Source organism: Fukomys damarensis, unplaced genomic scaffold (assembly GCF_012274545.1).
Source record: "Fukomys damarensis isolate Sample0158 unplaced genomic scaffold, DMR_v1.0_HiC HiC_scaffold_25, whole genome shotgun sequence".
Taxonomy (NCBI): domain Eukaryota; kingdom Metazoa; phylum Chordata; class Mammalia; order Rodentia; family Bathyergidae; genus Fukomys; species Fukomys damarensis.
Genome location: NW_022900937.1, coordinates 32549931 through 32570478, shown reverse-complemented (window position 1 = coordinate 32570478; position 20548 = coordinate 32549931). Strand labels below are relative to the sequence as shown.

General features: G+C 52.1%; 2 protein-coding genes across 11 annotated transcripts in view; one reads left to right on the top strand and one right to left on the bottom strand.

Moving 5' to 3' along the window:
- The window catches only part of Asap2 (ArfGAP with SH3 domain, ankyrin repeat and PH domain 2), a 120358-nt gene extending 112041 nt beyond the window's left edge, over positions 1-8317 (top strand). The window contains exons 23-30 of one of the 5 annotated variants that reach the window (XM_019208167.2): positions 77-302; positions 2269-2403; positions 3945-3981; positions 4083-4175; positions 6416-6465; positions 6958-7028; positions 7335-7457; positions 7945-8317. In XM_019208167.2, the coding sequence (XP_019063712.1) occupies positions 77-302; positions 2269-2403; positions 3945-3981; positions 4083-4175; positions 6416-6465; positions 6958-7028; positions 7335-7457; positions 7945-8019 (810 nt within the window). In that variant the 3' untranslated portion in view covers positions 8020-8317. The other 4 variants (XM_019208168.2, XM_010629081.1, XM_033756175.1 and 1 more) reach the window with 4 other exon arrangements.
- A 2283-nt stretch (positions 8318-10600) lies between these two features.
- The window catches only part of Itgb1bp1 (integrin subunit beta 1 binding protein 1), a 10267-nt gene continuing 319 nt past the window's right edge, over positions 10601-20548 (bottom strand). The window contains exons 2-9 of one of the 6 annotated variants that reach the window (XM_010629070.2): positions 18132-18219; positions 17934-18039; positions 17038-17141; positions 15877-15955; positions 14377-14513; positions 12538-12630; positions 11396-11545; positions 10601-11224 (exon numbers count right to left, since the gene is read on the bottom strand). In XM_010629070.2, the coding sequence (XP_010627372.1) occupies positions 11153-11224; positions 11396-11545; positions 12538-12630; positions 14377-14513; positions 15877-15955; positions 17038-17109 (603 nt within the window). In that variant the 5' untranslated portion in view covers positions 17110-17141; positions 17934-18039; positions 18132-18219 and the 3' untranslated portion in view covers positions 10601-11152. Of the gene's footprint in view, positions 11225-11395; positions 11546-12537; positions 12631-14376; positions 14514-15876; positions 15956-17037; positions 17142-17929; positions 18040-18131; positions 18220-20548 lie in introns of those variants that run through there. The other 5 variants (XM_010629071.3, XM_010629074.3, XM_019208166.2 and 2 more) reach the window with 5 other exon arrangements.

Here is a 20548-nt window from a genome sequence, read left to right as displayed (position 1 = left end):
CGGCCCTGTCTGGAAGCCCGCAGGTCTGTCGGGGAGGCCAGGCTCTATCTCACACCTGCCCCACCCTCCTCCGCAGCCCAGCCCCAACCGGCGGGAGGACCGGCCTGTCAGCTTCTACCAGCTGGGGTCTGGCCAGCTTCCACCCAGTGCCAGCGCCAAGGACAAGCCGAGGAGCTTCGTGCCCAGCATGCTGCAGAACGAGACCTATGGAGCCATCCTGAGCAGCAGCCCGCCCCCTGCCCAGCCCGCAGCCCCCGGCCCCACTGGTGCTCCCCCACTTCCGCCTCGGAACCTCGGCAAAGGTACAGCACTTCGCTGGCCGGGAGCACGCTCGGCATGGGATTTGGGCTTCCAGGAGTTGGTGGCTGCTTTGTCCCGACCGACCGGGTGACGTGGATGCCTGCTGGGTAGTTGTTTTCCCTTTGCTTCCTGGAGGGTTCCATCATCTCCAGACGTGTAGCGGGCGGAGTTGTTGCCTGGTTCTTGTCTGGGAAGAGGCGTGGCGGCCGAGTGCTGAGTCCCTTTCCCCGCTCCCCACTCCGCTCTGGTTCATCTTTCTTCCCCTCTGGCCGAATCTGGGCCAGCTCAGGCCCCTGGTCGTACTTCTTACCTCTGAGACCCCACACGGAGAGCACTGCCTGCCTTGCTGTGTAACAGTCGCCCTGTGGGCCTCGCTGTTCCTACGGTGCCGAACGCACATCCTTTCCTCAGTTACCGCGTCCCAAGGAGCTAGTTGGGCTCCTCGGGTGATATCTGTTTTGATAAACACGGAGACCGAAGGCCCTGGGAATGGAGTAGTTTGTCCCATGCAGAGCTGAGCTGGCCCTGGGCCCCCGAGCAGGATGGCAGCGGCGGCTCCCTGGGCCAGGGCTGCCCACATGGGCAGTGGCCAGTGGGGGCTCCCTGGGAGCAGGAGGGGCCCTTCGGGTTTGTGGGGTCTGAGCCTCCACAGAGCCAAAACCAGGCACAGCGGCTGCTGAGTGGCGTGGATGGCGTGGTGTCTGTGGCCCAGGAGTATTTCAGATTATAGCCAGGAGCAGAGGAAGCGTGGGCTGGGACTTGGTCCCCGCAAGCGTGAGCAGACTGCCATGTGCCACAGCCACGTGTGTGGCCGGGTCCTACGGTCCCAGGTAACTTGGGGACGCTCTTACATCATCCCACCTTGTTACTCAGACAAATGACAGTGGAACTGTCATGCTGCTCGCTGGGCCCCTGCCCAGGGACAGACGTCCTGAGAGCAGGTCCATGACGCAGCCCACTCACCTGCCACAGGGTCCCCACGGTGGGGCCGGACAGGGCCAGGCCACAGCCGGTGAGGTGTTTGCTGGCTCGTTTGGGTGAGCTCTGTGTTGGCATTGTGGTTTCTTGGGATCCAGGGTTTTGCTGCTTTGCTTCTTCCATGCTTTTGGCTGTCCTCATCTGCAGCTGCCTTTCCTCGGGAGGGCACTTCCTGCTCTGACCCTCCCACACTCAGGGTCAGGGCAGATGGCGGGGGACACCATCGGGTCTGCACAGGGCGACCTCGCTCTTTACAGGAGACAAAGGCTGCCTCCAGGCCCCAGGCGGGGCACAGGTCTGACCTGTGCACCTCGCTCGCGGGCGGCTCTCAGGAAGAGCTCGTGTGGCAAGGGGAGGACTCCTGACCGGTAAAATGCCATCTTCAGGGTCCCCGGCCAACCTCTAGCAGCAGTGTGGGCAAGCAGGCGGGTCAGCCCTTCCCTCCTGGCCGACTGCACCTTTGTCTCCAGGAGAATGCGGCGGAAGGGCAGAGACAAGCAAAAGACCCACAGGTCCCCAAAGCCATGCTCAGCAGAAGAAATTGTGGCTTTTATTGCCCTCTTCAAACAATATTTCTTTGTGAGAAGTGAAATCAAGAACTTGAAATTTTGACAGGCAGGAGCTGGGCATGATATTACATGCCTGTGATCCCAGCACTCAGGAGGCTGAGGCATGAGGGTCATGGGGAATTTAAGGCCAGCCTGGGCTACTGAGTGAGTTCAAGGCCAGCCTGAAGTACATAGTCACTGCTCACAAGAACAAAAAATACATAGACAAACTTTGGCAGACTGAGAAAAGCATCAGGGAATGGTTCCTGGCCCATCAGTCTTCCAGACGCCAGAGGCAAAAGGTCAGGGTCCTAGCGGCTGCCAAAGGAAGGTCACAGCGACCATTTTGTAAGCGAGAGGATCAGTAACGCAGTGTTTTATTTCTGTTTTTGTTCTGCGTGTGCGTGTGCGTGTGCCTGCCTGTGTGTGCGCATGGGATCAGTTCAGGCAGCCTCCTCGGCTAGCACCCCGTGGAAGACAAACTCTGTAGGTGTGGACGGTGTCAGCAGGCAGCGATCTTCGTCAGATCCGCCAGCTGTCCACCCACCGCTGCCCCCTCTGCGAGTGACATCGACCAGTACGTTGTCCTTTCTTTCCTTTCTCGCCAGTGGGCCTTAGGTTGGAAGGCAGGGGCACTGTTGGCAGCCACCTGGGGAGACAGGTGGGGGAGCACACCTGCACACAGACACACAAACGTCACGGCAGGACGGCTCTCGCCCTCTGGCCTCCATCCACTGCACCCCTCAATGGCTCACTCTTTTCTGTCTCGCACAGCATTTTAGCAGCACTTTCTCCTTCACACCCTGCCCCAGGGACTTCCATTGCCTCTGTCCGAGTGAGGATTTTCAGTATTTGGGGATGGTGGTTGCTGTACCATCTCTGTTTCACTCAATGCCAATATGTGGCTGAGAGTCCTTGGGCCTGCAGGAGCGGTAGTGGGCAGAGACCTTGGCGTCCCTCCCTGGGGCCTACCTTGGCCATGGTGGCTGGGCGGGGTGGTGTCCCTGCTTCCCGAGTACTGAGAGGGACTTCCAGGTCACGGTGCTTGTGGCTTCCTTGAAATAGTTAAATAAGCCAGGCATGGTGGGGCACACCTATAATCCCAGCACTCAGGAGGCTGAGACAGGAGAATTGCAAGTTCAGGGCCCAACCCAGGCTACCTGGTAAGTTTTAGGTTGCCCTTGACTACATAGCAAGACTGTGTCTCTAAAAAGTGGCTCAGCTACTCTAAATGCTGTGTGAGCAATCACTGCTGGCAGAGCCAGGGGCATTGTGTCCGATAGGCTGTCAGTGGCCCTGGAGTGCGGGGTGTGCGGGCCGGGTCCAGCTGAGGCACATGCAGAACTATCGGCAGGGGCTCATTCGGCCAGAGCTCTTTCCTGCCTCTCAGGCTGGTGTCCCTGAGTGGGAGTCCACTTTTTGGCTTAAAAACAGAAAAAGGAGCCAGGCGTGGTAGCACACACCTTTGATCCCAGCATTTGGGTGGCTGACGTAGGAGGATCTCTGTGCATTTGAGGCCTCCTTGTGCTGTATAGCAAGTTAAAGACCAGTGTAAGCTTCTCCTCGAGACCCTGTCTCGGGGGAAAAAAAAAAAAAAAAAAAGACCACAGACTGGACTCCTTCACCCCAACCCCAAGTCCTCGCCTTCTGTATTAGCTCCCTTCCAAGACAGCTACCATCCTCAAAGGATGAGGGAGGAGCGGGGTGAGCCCCGCAGCCTTGGTGGTGAGTGACCCTTCACCCTGCCTGCGCAAGGGCCAGAACCTTGACGGGACCATTCACAATCTGTCCTCATGTGCGGCCCTGCCTAGCAGCCTGGTGGGGCAAGAACGGCCTTGTTGGTGCCCAACCAGCTTGGAAGAAGGCCCAGCTCCATGGCAGGGCCCAGGCTGGCACCTGCTCCAGGCAGCCTCCTGCCACCCCTTCCCCTGGGCTGCAGCTTGACAGAGGGTCCCGCCCTCCCTTGAGACCCAAGCTGATGGGGGCCTGGTTTGTAGTGAGCATGGGCTCAGGTAGGCATTGACCAGGTTGCCAGGAGGAGGAGAGGTCCGGGTGGAGCTGGGTGTGCAGCTGGCTGGCACAGAGGCTGACCCTCGCCTCCCTCTCCTCTCCCTGCAGATCCCCCAACCCCTACACCGCCCCCGTCTGTGGCCAGGCCACCTCCTGTGCTGGAAGCCCTGAGCCAGCCAAGCAAGGCCCCGCCACCCGCAGCCTCCCAGAGCAAGCCCCTGCCACCCCAGCCGTGTCTGTGGCCAGGCCACCTCCTGTGCTGGAAGCCCTGAGCCAGCCAAGCAAGGCCCCGCCACCCCAGCCACCCAGCCGCCCGCTGCAGAAGAAGCCAGCACCTGGGTGAGTGCTGCCCCTGCGTCCTGTGCCCAGAGGGCTTCTGGTGACAGCATATTCCTCCTGCTGCCGGGGTTCTCTCTGTTGGTTTGGGGTTGGTTTGTTGATTTGTTTGTTGGAAACAGTCTTGTTATGTAGGTCAGGCTGGCCTTTAACTCTCTGTACAGCCCAGGCTGGCCTTGAACCCTTGGCAATCCTCCTGCCTCAGCCTCCAGAATGCTGGGACTACAAGCGTGCACCACCCAGCTTTCTCTCTGCACGATGGGAGCCCCCACCTGCAGCGTAAGAAGCACAGTGTCATCTGCATCCCAAGGCGGTTAAAGCCTGTGCTTCCAGAAGTTTCCAGCTGTGGAAATTTTTTACAAGTGTATCTTAAACCCACACAGCAGAAATCTAAATTTAGTACAGTAAGTAAGTGCCTGACTTCCGAACACTCGAGTTGCAACCTTTTCACAGGCACACTGTGAGCCCTCCCTTTGCAGGACGGTGACAGATCAGACAAGGATATTCTTGGAGTGGAACCTGTTCCTGGTCTGGGACTGCCGTGCTCATCTCCGCGCTGGTTTTATTCTGTACAGTCTGCAGATAGCCCTGGATTTAGATGCTGGGTGCAGACACCAGGCTCTTGGGTGTGAGGCCCTCTGGGTCTGCTCCAGGGAAGCCGCGGGGCCTACGGACACACCCTGCCCCAGCAGCCACTTGTGGGGACACTGTCCTTTATTTCATCCCTGGAACCTGGATCTTTATATTGGAAAGAGCGTTTGGGGGTCTTTAGTGAAAATGCTGCCAAGAAGCCCATCTGGTGCCGGGTAGGGCGGCACCATTCCCATCTGGGCCCCTGGGATCAGGGTGAGCTTGTCTGCCTCTGCACCTCCTCTGTCCCTGTGCCGTCTTCTGATGGGGGCGCTCCAAGCCGCTGTTCTTGCAGAGTCCAAATAGCTCCTCAAAGTTCTGAACAGAAAGAGTTCAGGTCAGGCCCCACTAGAGAGCACCCAACATGGGTGTGGGCCGGCACGTGTGAGGGTGTGGCTTGGGGTCCAGCTGCTCCGGTCCCTACAGAGGCAGGCGGGGGTGGGGGTGCTCTGTCCTTGTCCTGGGGAGCAGGGTCAGATTGTCGGGGTGGAGTCGGTTTCCACGTGAAGGAACCGTTGCTCCCCATGGTGACTACCCGGGGAATGGCCCTGGGTGCACGTTTATTCCCTTAGTTCAGGCTGGCCTAGGGACCAGGCGTGCCTGCCACCTATTTCCCTGCGGTCCATGAGCTCACCATGGCTTTTGGACTTATAAATGGTTGAAAAAAGCACAAGGAGACCATGCTGTGGAACGCTGGAATCATGAAGTTCAGACTTCCGTACCTGTAGATAGGGTCGGGGTCAGCCTGACAGTGTTTGCTGAGGCGTGTACACCGAGATGGTGGAAGTTAAACTGTGACACTGGCAGGCTGGTGGGCCTCATTTTTAGACCTTTTCAGTTCTTTAAAATAAGAGCAAAGTCAAGCCAGGTGTGGTGACACCTGTAATCCCCCCACTCAGGAGGCTGAGGCAGGAGGATCACTGTGAGTTCAAGGCCCGCCTGAATTGCATAGCGAGGTCCCATCTCAAAAAATTAAGAGTCGGGCCAGGAATGTAGCTCAGAGGTTCTGCCACCTGCCTCACAAGCACAAGGACCTGAGTTTGATCCCCATACCAAAAACAGAAAAAAAAAAATTAAGAATCAAACCAGCGCCAGCTGTTCTCTGCCTTTGCTTTGAAACCACAGAGACCCAAGACCCTGGCAGTGCATTCCAGGAAGCAGGGACTGGAGATACTGTGGAGAGGACACCCTGGCCACCTCCGGCCTTGTCTGCCCCTTTGCAGCCCCAGGCTCTTGCCTGTCACAGCCTTGTCCCTTGCCCTCACAGAGCTGGGCCCTGCACTCTGGAGCTCTGCTTCGCAGCTGTGGGCCATGCGTGACCCAGAGCTCGCCAAGCTTGCCATTAGCTTGAGCCCGTGGTCAGCTGCGTCGCTGCCCAGCAGCAGGGGCTGGGATGGTGGCACTGATGCCATCCGCCTGTGGCACTGAGCCAGGTCCTGGCTTTCCAGGAGGGCCGAGCAGGGGTGCTGTGGAGGAGCCCAGTGCCTCTCCGGGCCTTTCGTCCTTCTCCACCCCAGGAACGGAGGCTGGGTGGCAGTGGGCGAAGGCCACCCATGCAGGTGGGGCAAGGTGGGCACAGCCTCCACGCCAGCAAGTCTGTTTCTCCTCTGCAGGGTTGACAGGCCGACCGCACTGAGCAGCAAAGGCCAGCCACGAGGACTGGGTAATTATTCACTTGGGTTTTTATTGGCCCACATTTGCAGTGGGTGGTAATTGGTCCTCGAGGGGAGCTGGTGCAGGAACACAAGGATCTTAGTTCTTCTTACTGCCCCCCCTCCTTCCACCATCTCTTGCCCCTTCCCCTTTGACAAGGATCTCTCCATTCCCCGTGACCTACCTTTTATTCTGCCCTTTAGTCAACTGCTGTGGGCTGGGTTTGCTTCTGCGCAGTCTGTGGGGCAGATTCCAGGCAGGAGCCCAGCGCTGCCGTCCGGCCTCTTTGGGGCCAGGCTGCTGCTCTGAGAATCAGGCCCTGGGCTTCTCTTCGCTGTGGCCCTCCTTGATCCCCATAACACATTGGGGCAGCGGAAAGATCCCTGGCCTCTCAGGGATCTTTCCACTTGGCTCCGTGGTCACTTTCTGTCGGGGTAAAAGCAACAGGGCATCTGGTACAGGTGCCCTCTTTGCCCTAACGCAATGGGTCTCTCTTGAACAGAAGCTGTGGGTCCCCTGTCAAGTGTTGCAGCCCTGCAGCCGCCCGCACCCATGCCCAGGAAGTCTCAGGCGGTAAGCGGACAATCCCTCTCCAGCCCAGGCCACACCATGAGGCGTCTGCGCCTGGTCCTTCCACTTCCCTGGCCTTTGGGGAGCGGTGCTGGGGCTCCCTGTTGTCGTTGGCGGCCAGCTGAGAGCCCACTGCTTCATTCCTGACTCGTCCAGGATGCTCACTGGGCTGAGGCTCCCCCTTCTGCTCCCTCATCCGTAGCCGTGCTGAGCTGCTCATCTTGAGCTCTGTGGGCTTCCAGGCTTGGGTCGGACCCGAGACCAGCTCAGGCCTCTCACCTCACCAACCTCCATCCCCATCCTGCACAGACCAAGTCGAAGCCCAAGCGGGTCAAAGCACTGTATAACTGCATGGCCGACAACCCAGATGAGCTGACCTTCTCTGAGGGGGATGTGATCATCGTGGACGGGGAGGAGGACCAGGAGTGGTGGGTAAGTTTGTTGGGGCCTGTGCCCTCGGCCACACGCCTGCCAGCTCTGCCTGTCCCGGCACCCCCGAGGGGCCTGAGGTGAGACCCTGGGTTTCTCGGCCATGGCCCTATGTCTGGACTAGGGGGACGAGATAGCACCAGCGTCCAGGGCAGGGCCCAGAAACCAGGAGGGACACGGGGCTCCCCCAGGGTCCTGGGCTTTCGGCCTCTGCCACTCATGGGTGGGGACCATGGCAAGTGCTCAGCTCTACTTGGGTGATGCTGCCCTCTGTCCCCATGCCCTGCAGAGCCCCACTATGTTCCAGCCTCCAGGGGCTACAGCAGAGACACCATCTTTCTGGGGGGTGAAAAAGCCAAGGCTCATTCCCTGTCAGCCCTTCGAGTACTGGAAGCAGCAGGGGAGATTGTGCTGAACAGTTCTTCGCCAGGTGCTCCCGGTCCTGCACTGTGTTGGGAGTCTTTGTAACCCTGAGCTGCTGTCATTCCAGATCGGCCACATTGACGGAGATCCCAGCCGCAAGGGCGCCTTCCCCGTGTCGTTCGTGCACTTTATCGCTGACTAAGTCGCCGGACACAAGCCTTTTCAGCTGTTCCGTTCTGGGCTCATCGTTGGTACCAAAACTCACCAGTCGCGCCATATGGTAGCCCGTTCTCTGTCCTACCACTGTTCTGTTTTAAAAACTCAAAGGCAATTTTTACATATAAGTGAATTGTTTTTATCATTTGCAGTTTTCATGAAATGTTGTACTTCTGTTAGGAAAAACTAAATTTCCTAAGGTGAGCTAAAAAGTTAATTTTAACTATATAACCAAGATCCTACATCTACAGAATTAGCTAACCCTAAAAATGAGAAGTGAAGACTGAAATGAAGACCCTTAGAAATTCTTCCTGCTTTCCTTGGTTTGATTCTGGAGTTCCTATTTTAGGAAGCCAGTAAACTGCCACTGTAAAACTCCACAGCCAGCTGCGCACGATGGCGCACACCTGTCATCCCAGCACTCTGGGAGGCAGAGGCGGAGGCAGCAGGATCCAAAGCCTGGCCAGGAATGTAGCTCAGTGGTGCCACGACCTGCCTTGGAAGCACAAGATCCTGAATTCAGTCACCAGTCCAAAAAAAAAAGAGAGAAAGCAAGCACCCAAGCCTGAGCAACTTAGCCACTTAGTGAGACCCTATTTCAAATAAAAAATGAAAAGGAAAAAAAGTGGGGGCAGGGACGTAAGCTCAGTGCAAAGACCCTGAGTTCAATCTCAAGTATGGGGGTCGGGGGGTGTATTTTATGGCACCTGAGAGTTCCGTGAAATTCACGTTACACTGCCCATTAATAAGGCTTTGTGTCCAGTCAGGCCTGGGATTTCACCATCAGTTCACCATTAGAGACACACGCCCTGGAAACCCACCAGTGTCTACTTAAAGTAGCTTGGGGATTTGCACCTCATTAGCCTTGTCCTGTGTCCTGCCCTGCATGTGTGTGTGACCTGTGTCGTGAAAAGTCAAGCTCAACCATACTTCCAGTGATCCACGACAAGGAAATAGCAGTCCGTTCCTTCCAGAAACCACGGGTGATGGACTGCAGAACAGCTCCCTAACCAGCTGACATGCCTTCAGCGTTCCGGCGTTTGCCTTCTGGTTTCCCATGACACGAACGGCCGTGTTCCCACGGCCTGTGTCACTCACCACCCTTTGTAGCCCGAGGACGTGCTCAGCTCAGCGTCTCCAGTCTGTAGACTACACCCACGGAAAGGTCGCTGCACTGTCGTGACATTCATCTGTCCATGTGTACCCCGGCACTATCAGGAATCTAGGTCCCCAGGAATGCAGTGCTCCCACGTACCTGTCTCCCTGCTCGAGGCCGCCGATGTCCCTGAGCCTTACACTTCTGGGGGAGGGGGTGGGGATTAGGTTGTGCGTGAAAACCCAAACTCATCAGCGTAACGAACATGGCTCCTACCTCTCCCTAAGGGTTGTGAGCATAGGTGCACAGCAGGGGATTGGAGAGCCTGGCGTACTTTCGGAAGGAATAAACAGGCAGGTGATGTCCACTTGGAATTTTGAATGAAAGTAAAGGAATAATGTAAGTGTAGGCTTGGAAAACTAGCAGACGGCGCCTACCACGTTCGTTAGGATGGCACATTGGATCGAAGCAGCTTGTCTTCGGGATGCAAGACTCATAACTGTGGAGCTTTAAAAATTTTTTTTTGTCATTGTATTTTTGTTCACTGATGAAGACAGAACAAACTGGAATGTCTTACGTTGCTGTGTAGCCACTGCTTTTTGCCCTTTAGCCTTTCAGGTAAATGTGTTAGCTCTGTGATTAAGGTCTATTTTTTAAGCACTACATCTGACTTCACTCCTGTTACTTCCTGCTGCTTGAACCCTCCGTCCAGTCATTTTTCTCAGACCTGAGGGCACGGCTGCCCGCGTCTGCCTGGACGCCTGGTGCCAGCGATCTGAGGAGTCGAGCCGATTCACATTAATGCTTGAACTCCAGGCCCAAACTAATTTACCAGGCCCACTGGTACTGAGACACCTGGGGAGTGTTTTCCCAGTCTGCAATTCGGTGGTGCTGTCCTGCGGCCATGAACAGTCCTCTTGCCTGAGGAGATTCTATTCACTTCCCCACCGATGTATTTTCCTAGTTTTTTGCTCTTCACAATTGGAAGGAAAAGGAAAAAGAAAGCAAATCTGAGAGGAAGGAGAACATTGTAGATATCTGTTTATATTTAAAGTTTACATGTCATGAACTTCAGCTGCAGGACTCCGGCATTTCTGTGTGCCAGTGTCCGCCAGATCTGACATGGAGGGCTGGTGCTCTGCGGCCCACCCGGGACGATGCTGTTTATTTAGATGTACTATGTTCAGTCCACTGGCCCAATTACTTCGGTCTGGGTGCAGCGCAACTGTACATATTGTATAACCGAAATTGATTATTTTCATTGTTCTATGGCAGTGATTTATAATTAGAGCATGTTAAATAAAGTTTACGCTCCTTGTTAACTAGTCATTTGACTGGAGAAAAAATAAAGTACTTTTAAACGGACATGGTTTTTAAATTTTATTTACTTTGGTACCAGGGATCGAACTTGGGACCTTGTGCTTGCAAGGCAGGCAGTGGCACCACTGAGCTAAACCCCCAGCCCGACATGGTTTTAGATCTAATGTTTTTAATCTTTAAAGTATTGACATCCTTTAAAAAAAAATACACTGGGGTACTGTCCATGAGATCCTTTAAATGCGGCTGATTTAGCACGAGCGGTAATCTTCTAAGGTTCTTCAACTCTGGGATAAACACTGGGGTCCTCTAACCTTTGCTCTTGCACTTTGAAGACTCCCTTTCTGCATCCTATGTTGATGGCGTCACTCGCTGGGTGCCTCCAGCTGTAGGCCAGTGACGTCGCATCCCGGCAGGCCACGCAGGCAGGTTTCATTGTGGTCCTCGGTGGTGAGTGCAAATTTGTGCGGCACTTACTTGCACTTTAACATGAGGGTTTCTTTTTATCCCCAGAACAGTCCACTGAGAACTCATTGTACATTTTAATATGATAAAAAAGTGACCAGTATTTTGTACATTGCATTTCCTTCAGGGAACTGTAGCAGGGCGGCCCTTCCTGTCTCCCCCAGAGTTCAGCTTCACGGATAGAACGATTTAGAGGACAGCTGGACACTTGGTGACATTGGCTCCCACCTGGCTGTAAGGTTCAGGACTTCTCAGAGGTCAGCGCAGAGTCGAACGCGGTGGATAAAACCTTGCAGATCGCTTGTGCTTGCTCCTGTGTTGGGGAAAAGGTCCGGTGGGAGTTGCAGCATCCCCTCCCGGGCCTTCTGGGACCGACTCCATCCCACCCCAGGCACCGTGCAGGCTCCCTGCACCCCATTCCACCCAAGCCTCACTGCCACCACTTGGGGACCCCAGGGACCCCGCCAGCGTGATCAGGCCTCACCAGGCTGCCACACTGGTAAACCCACAGGCTGTACTCCTCATTGCTGGCGTCTGTGGTCTTGAGAGCCAGTAAGCTTTTTCCTGCGCCCAGGCCATCGTCATAGCACACCATGTGAATGATTAGGTACAGAGCATGTCGGTGCAGCACGTCCTGCGGAAACCAGAGACGTTACTGTGACACATCTCCTCGTCCTCGATGTATTGTGACTGGGTGTCGTGATGCACACCTGTGATCCCAGCACTAGGGGAGGCTGAGGGAGGAGGATCACAAGTTTGAGTCCCACCTGGGGCAACTCAGACCCTGTTACGGATGTAGCTCAGTGGCACTAGCCCCTGATTAGACCCCTAGCACCCAAGGAGAAAGAGTATTGTGAGACTAACCGGGATGCCCATGGATCTGGCAGAAAGCTTGCAAAGTTTCTTGCCCCAAGGGCTAGGTATGCTCTGTGATGAAGCAGCTTGCCTTCTGGATCACACCTTCTTACTCAGACCCCAGGAGACGAGAGGATTTGACTACATGCTCATCTCTGCCACCTTCCCCGATGACAGCTTGCTTTGTTTTGCTTTTGTGGTACTAGGGATGAAAGCCAGGGCCTTCTGCTCAGCTCTAACAATACAGTTACATTCATCATTGGGATATTGTATCTTTACATACGATACCTTGGTTCTTATTTTTTCCCATTCTCCCGCCCTCCCTTCACCCTACCCTATTTACAAAGACTTTGTTTCCATTTTTTCATATTTACCCAGCCCTTTTTATTTATTTCTTTTTCTTTTTTTTTTTTGGTACTGGGGATCAAACTCAGGCCCTTGGGTTTGTAAGGCAGATGGCAGCACAACTTAGCTAAATCCCCTGAAAACCCTTTTAGAGACAGGGTCTCACTATGTAGCCAGGTTGGCACCAAATTTGTGATCCTCCTGCCTTAGCCTCCCAGGTAGCTGGGGTTACAGGCATGGGCCAGTGCAGCCGGCGGTGGGGACAGGGTGCTATGTGTAGACTGGAGATGTTCACCCCAAGAAATTGGTCATGTTCTAGACCAGCTAGTGGCCAGGTGCTACAAACAGGACACCCAACTACAAGTAAGCCCTTCCAGGCCTGGATTCCCCACTTCCTAAAACATTTTAATAAGTGGCATTACTTACATATTGATCGGATGTTGATACTTTTATACCATACTTGGAAACTCCCATGATGTATTCTTCCTCCAGTGGAACAAAAGGTAACTTTCCATCTTGCTTTAAAGTAAATATAATAGATTATAAGATGTACATTAAGATTCTGTTAGTCTCGGGTCTGATTAGCCCCTTCCAGTATCTGCTCCTTACAATCTCACACACCTTAGAGAATTTGGGTCCACATTAGCCCAGCAAGGGCATTAGGAAAACCCACAGTTTAAAAAAATTTTTACAGCCCACAAATTGAGCAGGACTGACATCAGTCTACTATTTGTTCTTAAAGACAGGGTGTTCTATGTAACTCAGGCTGGCCCTGACCTTGTGGCTGCCTAGCTGCCCAAGAGCTGGGATTACCACTGTCAACCACCACACCTGGCTTGATATTCTGTCTTGTGATGGGAGCCCTAATTCCAAACTGAGAAACCTCACAGAGCTCTTACTGGAATAAAGGTCTCTAGATTTTCAAGAATAGTACCTAAGGTGTCAGGACCGAAATGGGCAGGAGGATTGGCCCCCGGAACAGTTTCTCAATCCATCCAACCTAGATGGACAGGTGGGTCTGGTTGTCCCCACACCCAGGGCTTGGGGCAGGTGGCTGCTGAGCAGCAGGTCCTTGGTTTATAAGCACATCAGTCTGCATTCTGAACTGTTCCCAACTCAGCACGACAGCTAATGGATTCCCTAGCCGGTTATCTGGCTTTCTCTCCTGAAACATCGCAACCTAGTTTGTCTTTAAAATACAGTAAGATACTGGTGACGGTAGCAGACGGCCCATGTTGGAAATGTGGAATAGTGAATTATACGAAATGAGCCCTGTTCAAATACCTTAACCCACAGCTCCTCGCGCTATCAAAAACTTCTTGCTAGTCATTTGCTACTCTTTTATGTTTCCCGCTTTGCTCCAATTAAACTGGTTGTTGCTTCTACTTGGTTGAACTGACTTATTCCCAATGGAATGCTAGGATAACTCATTGGAATAAACAGACCAGACCACAAAGTTCTCTGTTAAATGGCAAATTAGATTTGCTGATCTCCCTCAGACAGAAGTAACTTCCTCTACATTCATGAAGATAAGAATCACATTTGATATCGGCGGTCTCAAGACTAAGAGATTGTATGTTCTTACGAGAAACCATAGACGTCTCGTTCCCTCACTTCCCCCGCAGATTAAGTGTACAAGTCTTATGTTATGCACTGACTTTGCAGCTTTGTTGTATCTTAATTTTCATTCTGAATTTCCCTGCATGATGATGATTTGTTCTTTAATCTTCTTGACCCGGACAGATTTCTGAAACCCCCTCGATTCTTCCTGGAGACAGGGTTAGTGAGCACATGCGTTAGGTCAACATTGCTGTGAGTTACTTTTTAACAGGATGAACAGTTGGCTGAGCTACAGTACGGCTTTGCTTGTCTTAAAGGAAAACCACAATCAGTTCCTATTTAAACAAGGACGTCAGTCAGCCCCGGAAAAACCAGAAGTTCTATGTGTGGAGGAACAAACAGCATTGGTTCTTACACAACTCAAGGTCCAAGGCACCTAGAACTGCCAAGACCACAGGACTACAAGTTAACACAGTGAGAAGGCGCCATCCAGTTGCCACCAGGAGTAAATCTCCATTGCCCTGCCTTTCTAGTCTTAACCAGAGGCTTTAAAGTAAAATCTTTTTTAAAAAATTTTATTTATTTATTTTGGTACCAGGGATTGAACTTGGGTTCTTGTGCTTACAAGGCAGGCAGCAGAACCACTGAGCTAAATCCCAGCCCATGAAATCTTTTTTTTTTTTTTTTTTTTTTTAATTGTCTTACCTGGGCAACATCTATATAATTTATCAGGTCTAGTGGTCCTTCAAGACTTTTTCCCTCCGAGAATTTCAGCTTCTCAATGGCACCGACATACTTTATTCGAAATTCTGCACAGGTATCTGAATTATTGTTGCTTTGTCCTAAAGGAGAAGGAAAACTTGTCATAGACCTCAAAAGAAATACTGTCCTCAGGCCTATCGCAAATGAAAGCAGACACTGTCATTAGAATATGATTTTAAATCTTTTTCGATACTGAGGATTGAACCCAGAGTTTTGTATTGAGCCACACCCCTACCTTGCTCCTTTCATTTTATTTATTTTTAAAATTTGATTTATTTATTTATTTTTTGGTTTTTGAGACAGGTTCTCACTATGTAGTTAAGACTGACCTAGAATTCACTATGTAGCCCAGGCTGGTCTCGAACTCACAGCGATCCTCCTGCCTCAGCCTCCCAAGTGCTGGGATTACAGGTGAGCGCCACCACGCCAGGCTCTTTTTTATTTTGAGATAGGGTCTTAAGTTGCCCAGGCTAGACTCAAACTTGCCATCCTCCTGCCTCAGTCTCCTGAGTGCTGGGATGACAGGTGTGCACCGCCACACCCAGCACCAATTATATTTTTAATATTCAAGGTCTAATGCCAGAGAAAAAGTCCCTGTCTGCTTTTTCTAGCCGACACAAAAATGACCACAAATGACTTACGATATCTACCACACTAAGGAAATACTACGTGACTGCTTTTAAGAAATGTTTATGCAATACAATGATGCCACCATTTTTAAGATCTTAGAGGCACTGGAAGTAAAGATAATGGACTTTATGCTATAACATTCTTTTTTACAGACTGCTGGTATGGGGTCCTATTCTAGTGCATGTGCTGCTGAAGCAAGCACTCTGGGATCCTAGGCTAGGAGAAAATGAATGCTGTGTGTCCTCAGTAATTCACCAGCTATTTATGCAGCTTGGCTAGGAGCTGCCTTTGATTTCTATGAGTGACTAATTCTGGCGGCCACGGTAACTTTGCAAGGCTCTGGCACACGTGACCCGCTACCCTTGATCACTGTGTCACTCCAGACAGCCCTCCAGGCACACAGCTCTTAGACCCTTTAATCACTAACACAAGTGTTCCAGTCCCCACAGACGGCAGAAGTCCAATGTGATTCACTCTCTGCCATCCAATATCTTTTTTTTCTCCCTTCGGTACTGGGAATTGAACTCGGGACCTTGCCCTTGCCAGGCAGGCGGGGTGCCACTGAGCTACATCCCCAGCCCTACCCAATTTCTACTTGTAAACCTCCCAGTGGATTTCCACATTGTGTCTTTTGCTCCAGGACTCACCGAGAAGCCACTTGCCTGAGCTGTACTCCAAGGCGACTTTTCCCCACCCATGCTGCATTTTTGGCATTTCTGAACTTTCAGAGGTGACTGGAGGGGGCACAGGACTCACAACACACTGTGAGGCAAAACTACACAAGTACAGGACTGACCCAAGCCGTCTACACACCTGAGCTTTTGGTAGAGTCTGTGTCGAGGCTGGCCACAGTGCTGGACCTCGAGAGACCTCCGAGGCTGGAATCGACAGACTGAGAGACAGACCGACAGAAAAGCCACACAGTCAGAAGTCCCGTCTGCTCTCAGGTTCGCCACCACGCATGCTGAAATGACTCACTAAGTTAAGGTGACACATTATCACTTCAGGCCAATTATTCAGCAATGGGTTTTTCTAAGATACACCCTATAGCAAACTTCAGAAACAAATACTGACGCACGCCTGTGATCCCAGTACTTGGGAGGCTGAGGCAGGAGTATCACCTGAGTTTAAGGCCAGCCTGAACTACATAAGCAAGACCCTGCCTCAACACCTCCAGAAAAAAACAAAACCAAAACAAAATATATTTCCAACCAACCTTCCAGTCACACAACATTGTCAGCCTAAGACATTACCTCTTGGCATCTTACAAAATGCCTTATTAATATTCTCTGTGGAAATCTACACTGTGCTTTCAGATTATTTCCACAGGACTCAAAATGAATCCTATGCAGAAAGCCAGGCGGGGAGTAACATCCCTGTTTAATAAGAAACCAGAAGCGAAGTGATGGGTGACATGTAGCCAACCACTGGGGCTCATGAAATCTCCTAATTCCATCCAGGTGCTTCACAGTGACACCCACGGCACCCAGCCCACTGCAGGCAAGCCACAGTGTGACTGTCAGGCAGTTTTCAAAAACCACACGAGACAGTAGTTTGTCCCCTAGAACTACTCTAGCGGCAGTTTCCTCAGAAATAGTGTTCTGCGAATGTCTGTTAGAAAGTTTGCCTCAGGTAAGTCACTGCATTCCTTCGAACGGCACCCACGGTCCTCTGGTACACAGGTGAGTAAGTGTGAGTGTTACACACACAGCCACCCCACAACCCCCAGGATGCAGCCCCTTAACACCGTCACTTTCCAGCCTTTCAAAATTCTTAAAATCTGTGTCAGTTGTGAACTGACCATGCATGTTTAATGGATTTAAGGATTACAGAAAAATCTACAAACTGGAATAAAATTAAACCAAACCGAGTGTAGTATAAAAAATGAGCCTTAGGAGAGGCAGCTGGGATCACAGGGCAACAGGACCCGGTCGGCCTGCGCTGTGCGGCCCCAGGTGAATGGTTCTCCCCTACCTTGCTCTTCGTGCTGATCTCGCTACTTTGGGAACTGCTACTACTGTGCCGCTTTTTGCCTTTCCGGAACATTTTTCACCATAGCATGATCCGGGGAAGATCCCCTAGAAGAAGAAGGGTCAGTTACACTGATATCGAGGAACCCAGCATCAAAGTAAGTTGCTGTGGTGCACACCTGTCATCCTGGCCCTCTGGGAGGCTGAGGCAGGAGGATGGCAAGTTTCAGCCCCACCTGTACAACTTAGGAACTTAATGAGACCAAGTCTCAAAAAAAAAAAAAAAAAAAAAAAAAGGCTAGGGATGATGGCCCTGAGTTCAATCCCAAGTATATTCCTTTTACTTAATATATAAATATTTGCCCTTGGGTAGTATTCTTTTCTCTTTTGGTACCAGGGTTCAAACTCAGGACCTTGCACTTGCCAGGCAGGTGTGGTGCCACTGAGCTACACCCCAGACCCCCAGGTACTATTTTTTTAAATTCCTTTTTCTTCTTAAATTACAGAAAGCTGGCTGGAATGGCGCTCTTGGTAGAGCACCTGTCTAGCATACACAAGGCCCTAGCATCACAAAAAAATTTATACAAGCTGACCCAACAAGCAAAAGGGCATCCTAGGCAGAGGTGGGAGAAGCATTTCACTCCTAACTAGCAGACACATCACCCGGCTCCCTGCCTTCGCCAGCTGATCCAGGGTTGGAGCTGATTACGGATGTGTCCGTTTACCAGCCGAGCCCCTGGGACCCATTCCGTCCTGGCCAGACCTGTGCACTCTGAACCCTCATGGGGGTTCAGAAAGGCGGGTTACAATTTGCATTTTACAGATGACCCTGCCTGTGACCCACACGGCATTTATGGAGAAGGCGACTGACCACTCCGGAGGGGATGGAAACGCACTCACTACACATGGATGCTGAGTCACAGCTTCAGAGGGTCCTCGGAGAGCGGCTGCACACAGGTCCCTTTCGCCCTGACACACGGTCGGTTCTTTCCGGGGGACAGACTGCCTGGTAAAGGAGAGACGGTGAGCACAGGTGCAGTCTGTGAGAGCCCCTGGTCCTACTCCAAGTTTCTCTCAGCCAGGCACAATGGAACCCACCTGTGATCCTAGTGCTCCGGGAGGCTGAGGCAAGAGGATCAATCGCCAAGTTCGAGCACAGCCTGGACAACTTAGCAAGACCCTGTCTCTAAATTAAAAAAAAAAAAAGCTGGGCATGGAGCTCAGTGCAGAGGCCCTGGTTCAATGCCCTCTGTGCAGGGGAATACAAAGTTTCTCTCTGTATTTGTAGATGTCACTCTGAGTCCACTTATTAGTCCTCCTGCCATGTCTGACCGCAGAGCCAAAGCTCTTTAGCCAGCTGCACCATCCTGATTCTGTATTTTTGCTTTGCCTGTGGAGCAGCAAGAAGATCTGACTCTTCCCTCATTCCTGAGGTTTCAGGGAGCACCTCTTAAGTGCTGGCACCAAGTCTGTGAGCAAAGTCAAAACCCTTGACCTCAAGGGATAGAATATCAGAGGAAGTCGATGGACCGAGAAGAAGATGCATACTGCCAGGTATGAGTGCACACTGTAATCCCAGCACCTGGGAGACTAAGGCAGGAGGATCACCAGGAATTGAAGGCCAGCTTGGGCTACATAAGTGAGTTCAAGGCTGGTCTGGAATACACAGCCAGATCCTTTTTCAAATAAGCAAAAATGTTGGTGTACAACATACTGAACACATTATATTAAAGTACAGACCTCAGAATGTGCAAGGGAATTAGGCCAGGACCCCTGTGAATGCCAAAATCCTGTAAGGCTCAAGTCACTTCTATTTTTTTTCTTTTTTGGTACTGGGGATTGAACTCAGGACCTTGTGCTTGCAAAGCAGGCGGTGGCCACTGAGCTAAAACCCCCCGGCCCTCAAGTCACTTCTATAAAGCAGTGTATTTGCACATAATCAACACACATCCTCACCTAGACTGGAGGTTACCTCTAGCTTAGGCATCACACCCACTACAACACAAATGCCAAGGAGAGAGCCGCTACACTGCGTCCTTTAGAAAATGACAAGGAAAAGGCCATACATGTCCAGTCCCGCACAACTCTTTTGCGTGTTTTCAATCTAGGGTTTATTAAGTTTGAGGATGTGGACCTCATAGAGAGAGCTGACTGTGTACACAAATGCATTATTTATATACATAATGCTTTTAAGTGACTTAAAAATAAAATGATTCTGTTAGTAAAATCCTGAAGCATCTTCTTAAATCCCTAGTATACAGGAATGATTTAAAAAATCACAGCTCTAATGCCTTTGTAACTTTTTTTGAGGTGCTGGGGATTGAACCCATCCTAGGCAAGCTCTCTCCCACTGAGCCACGCTCCTTAGCCCTTTTCTCTTTTGAGACAGGATTTTTATTTTGAGATGGGCTGGCTTTGAACTTGTGACCCGCCTGCCTCAGCCTCCTGAGCATCTGAGAGTAAGTACAGGCATGAGCCACCACACTTGGCTTTTTGCAACTTCTTTCCATATCAGTCCAGGGGCTCAGAGAAAAGAGGTTCTATTAAAGCTTCTGATATCTGCTGCTGCTTTGATGTATGTTCCCCAGCAAATCATTCTTGCCCCTAAACCTTGCTTGTAAAGGAGACCAAGGGCACTGACTCACTTGGATGTTCTGCAGGCACATCAAATGCAGAACTGCTGAACATATCCTGTTCCCTCCAGATCTGCTCCTCCCTGTGCTCTCCCACTCCAGAAATCCTATTATTGCTGTAGAACCAGGAAATCATCAGCCCTCACAGTCCTCCAGCCCCCACATCGGCTCAAGCAACTAAGATCCCCTGACTGCCCCGAAGGTTACTCTAATCCAGCCCTCCCAGCCTCCCTCTCTCTCTGACAGGCTCTTGCTGTGTGGTTCAGGCTGGCCTTGAACTCCTGCAATGCTCTCCCGCCTGGGGCTGGGATGACAGGCGTGCAATACCTTGGACTTACAGGTCGGGCTGAGGGACCCAGGGCTTGGTCCTGTCACCGTATGACAATGTGCTATTGTCTGCTTACACCTTTGTCGCCCTCCTGCCTGTCCGGGGCGGGGCTGAGTTATTCTCCCCGCGCCCACTGCACTCAGCACCGTGGCTCCTGAGGACGCCGTGGGAGGTGACACCCACATGACTCCTAGCCCTGAGCACTTAGGTAGGTGCCACCGCAGAGCCTGGGTCACAGAAACTGCTGACCTGACTCGGATCCGCGAGGCTGAAGCAGGACAGCTTATGCTCAAAGTAGGTTGCCAAGGCGCCCCAGAGGCAGGAGCGAGCCCAAGATCGCCAGGTTAGGGACAGATGGCCAGGTTTGGGACCTGGCCCGATCCCGCCTGCTCGCACGTGCGTGCCACTGTGCGGAGGATGCGACAGCAAATGACTCAACCCTGCCCCACGACCACGGGACGGGGAGGGCGGCTCGGCTTCAGCCAGCTCCCCGGAGGCCCGATCCCCGGCCCGGGGAACCCCGAGCCCCCTCTTTGGACCCGCCCGCCCGGGCC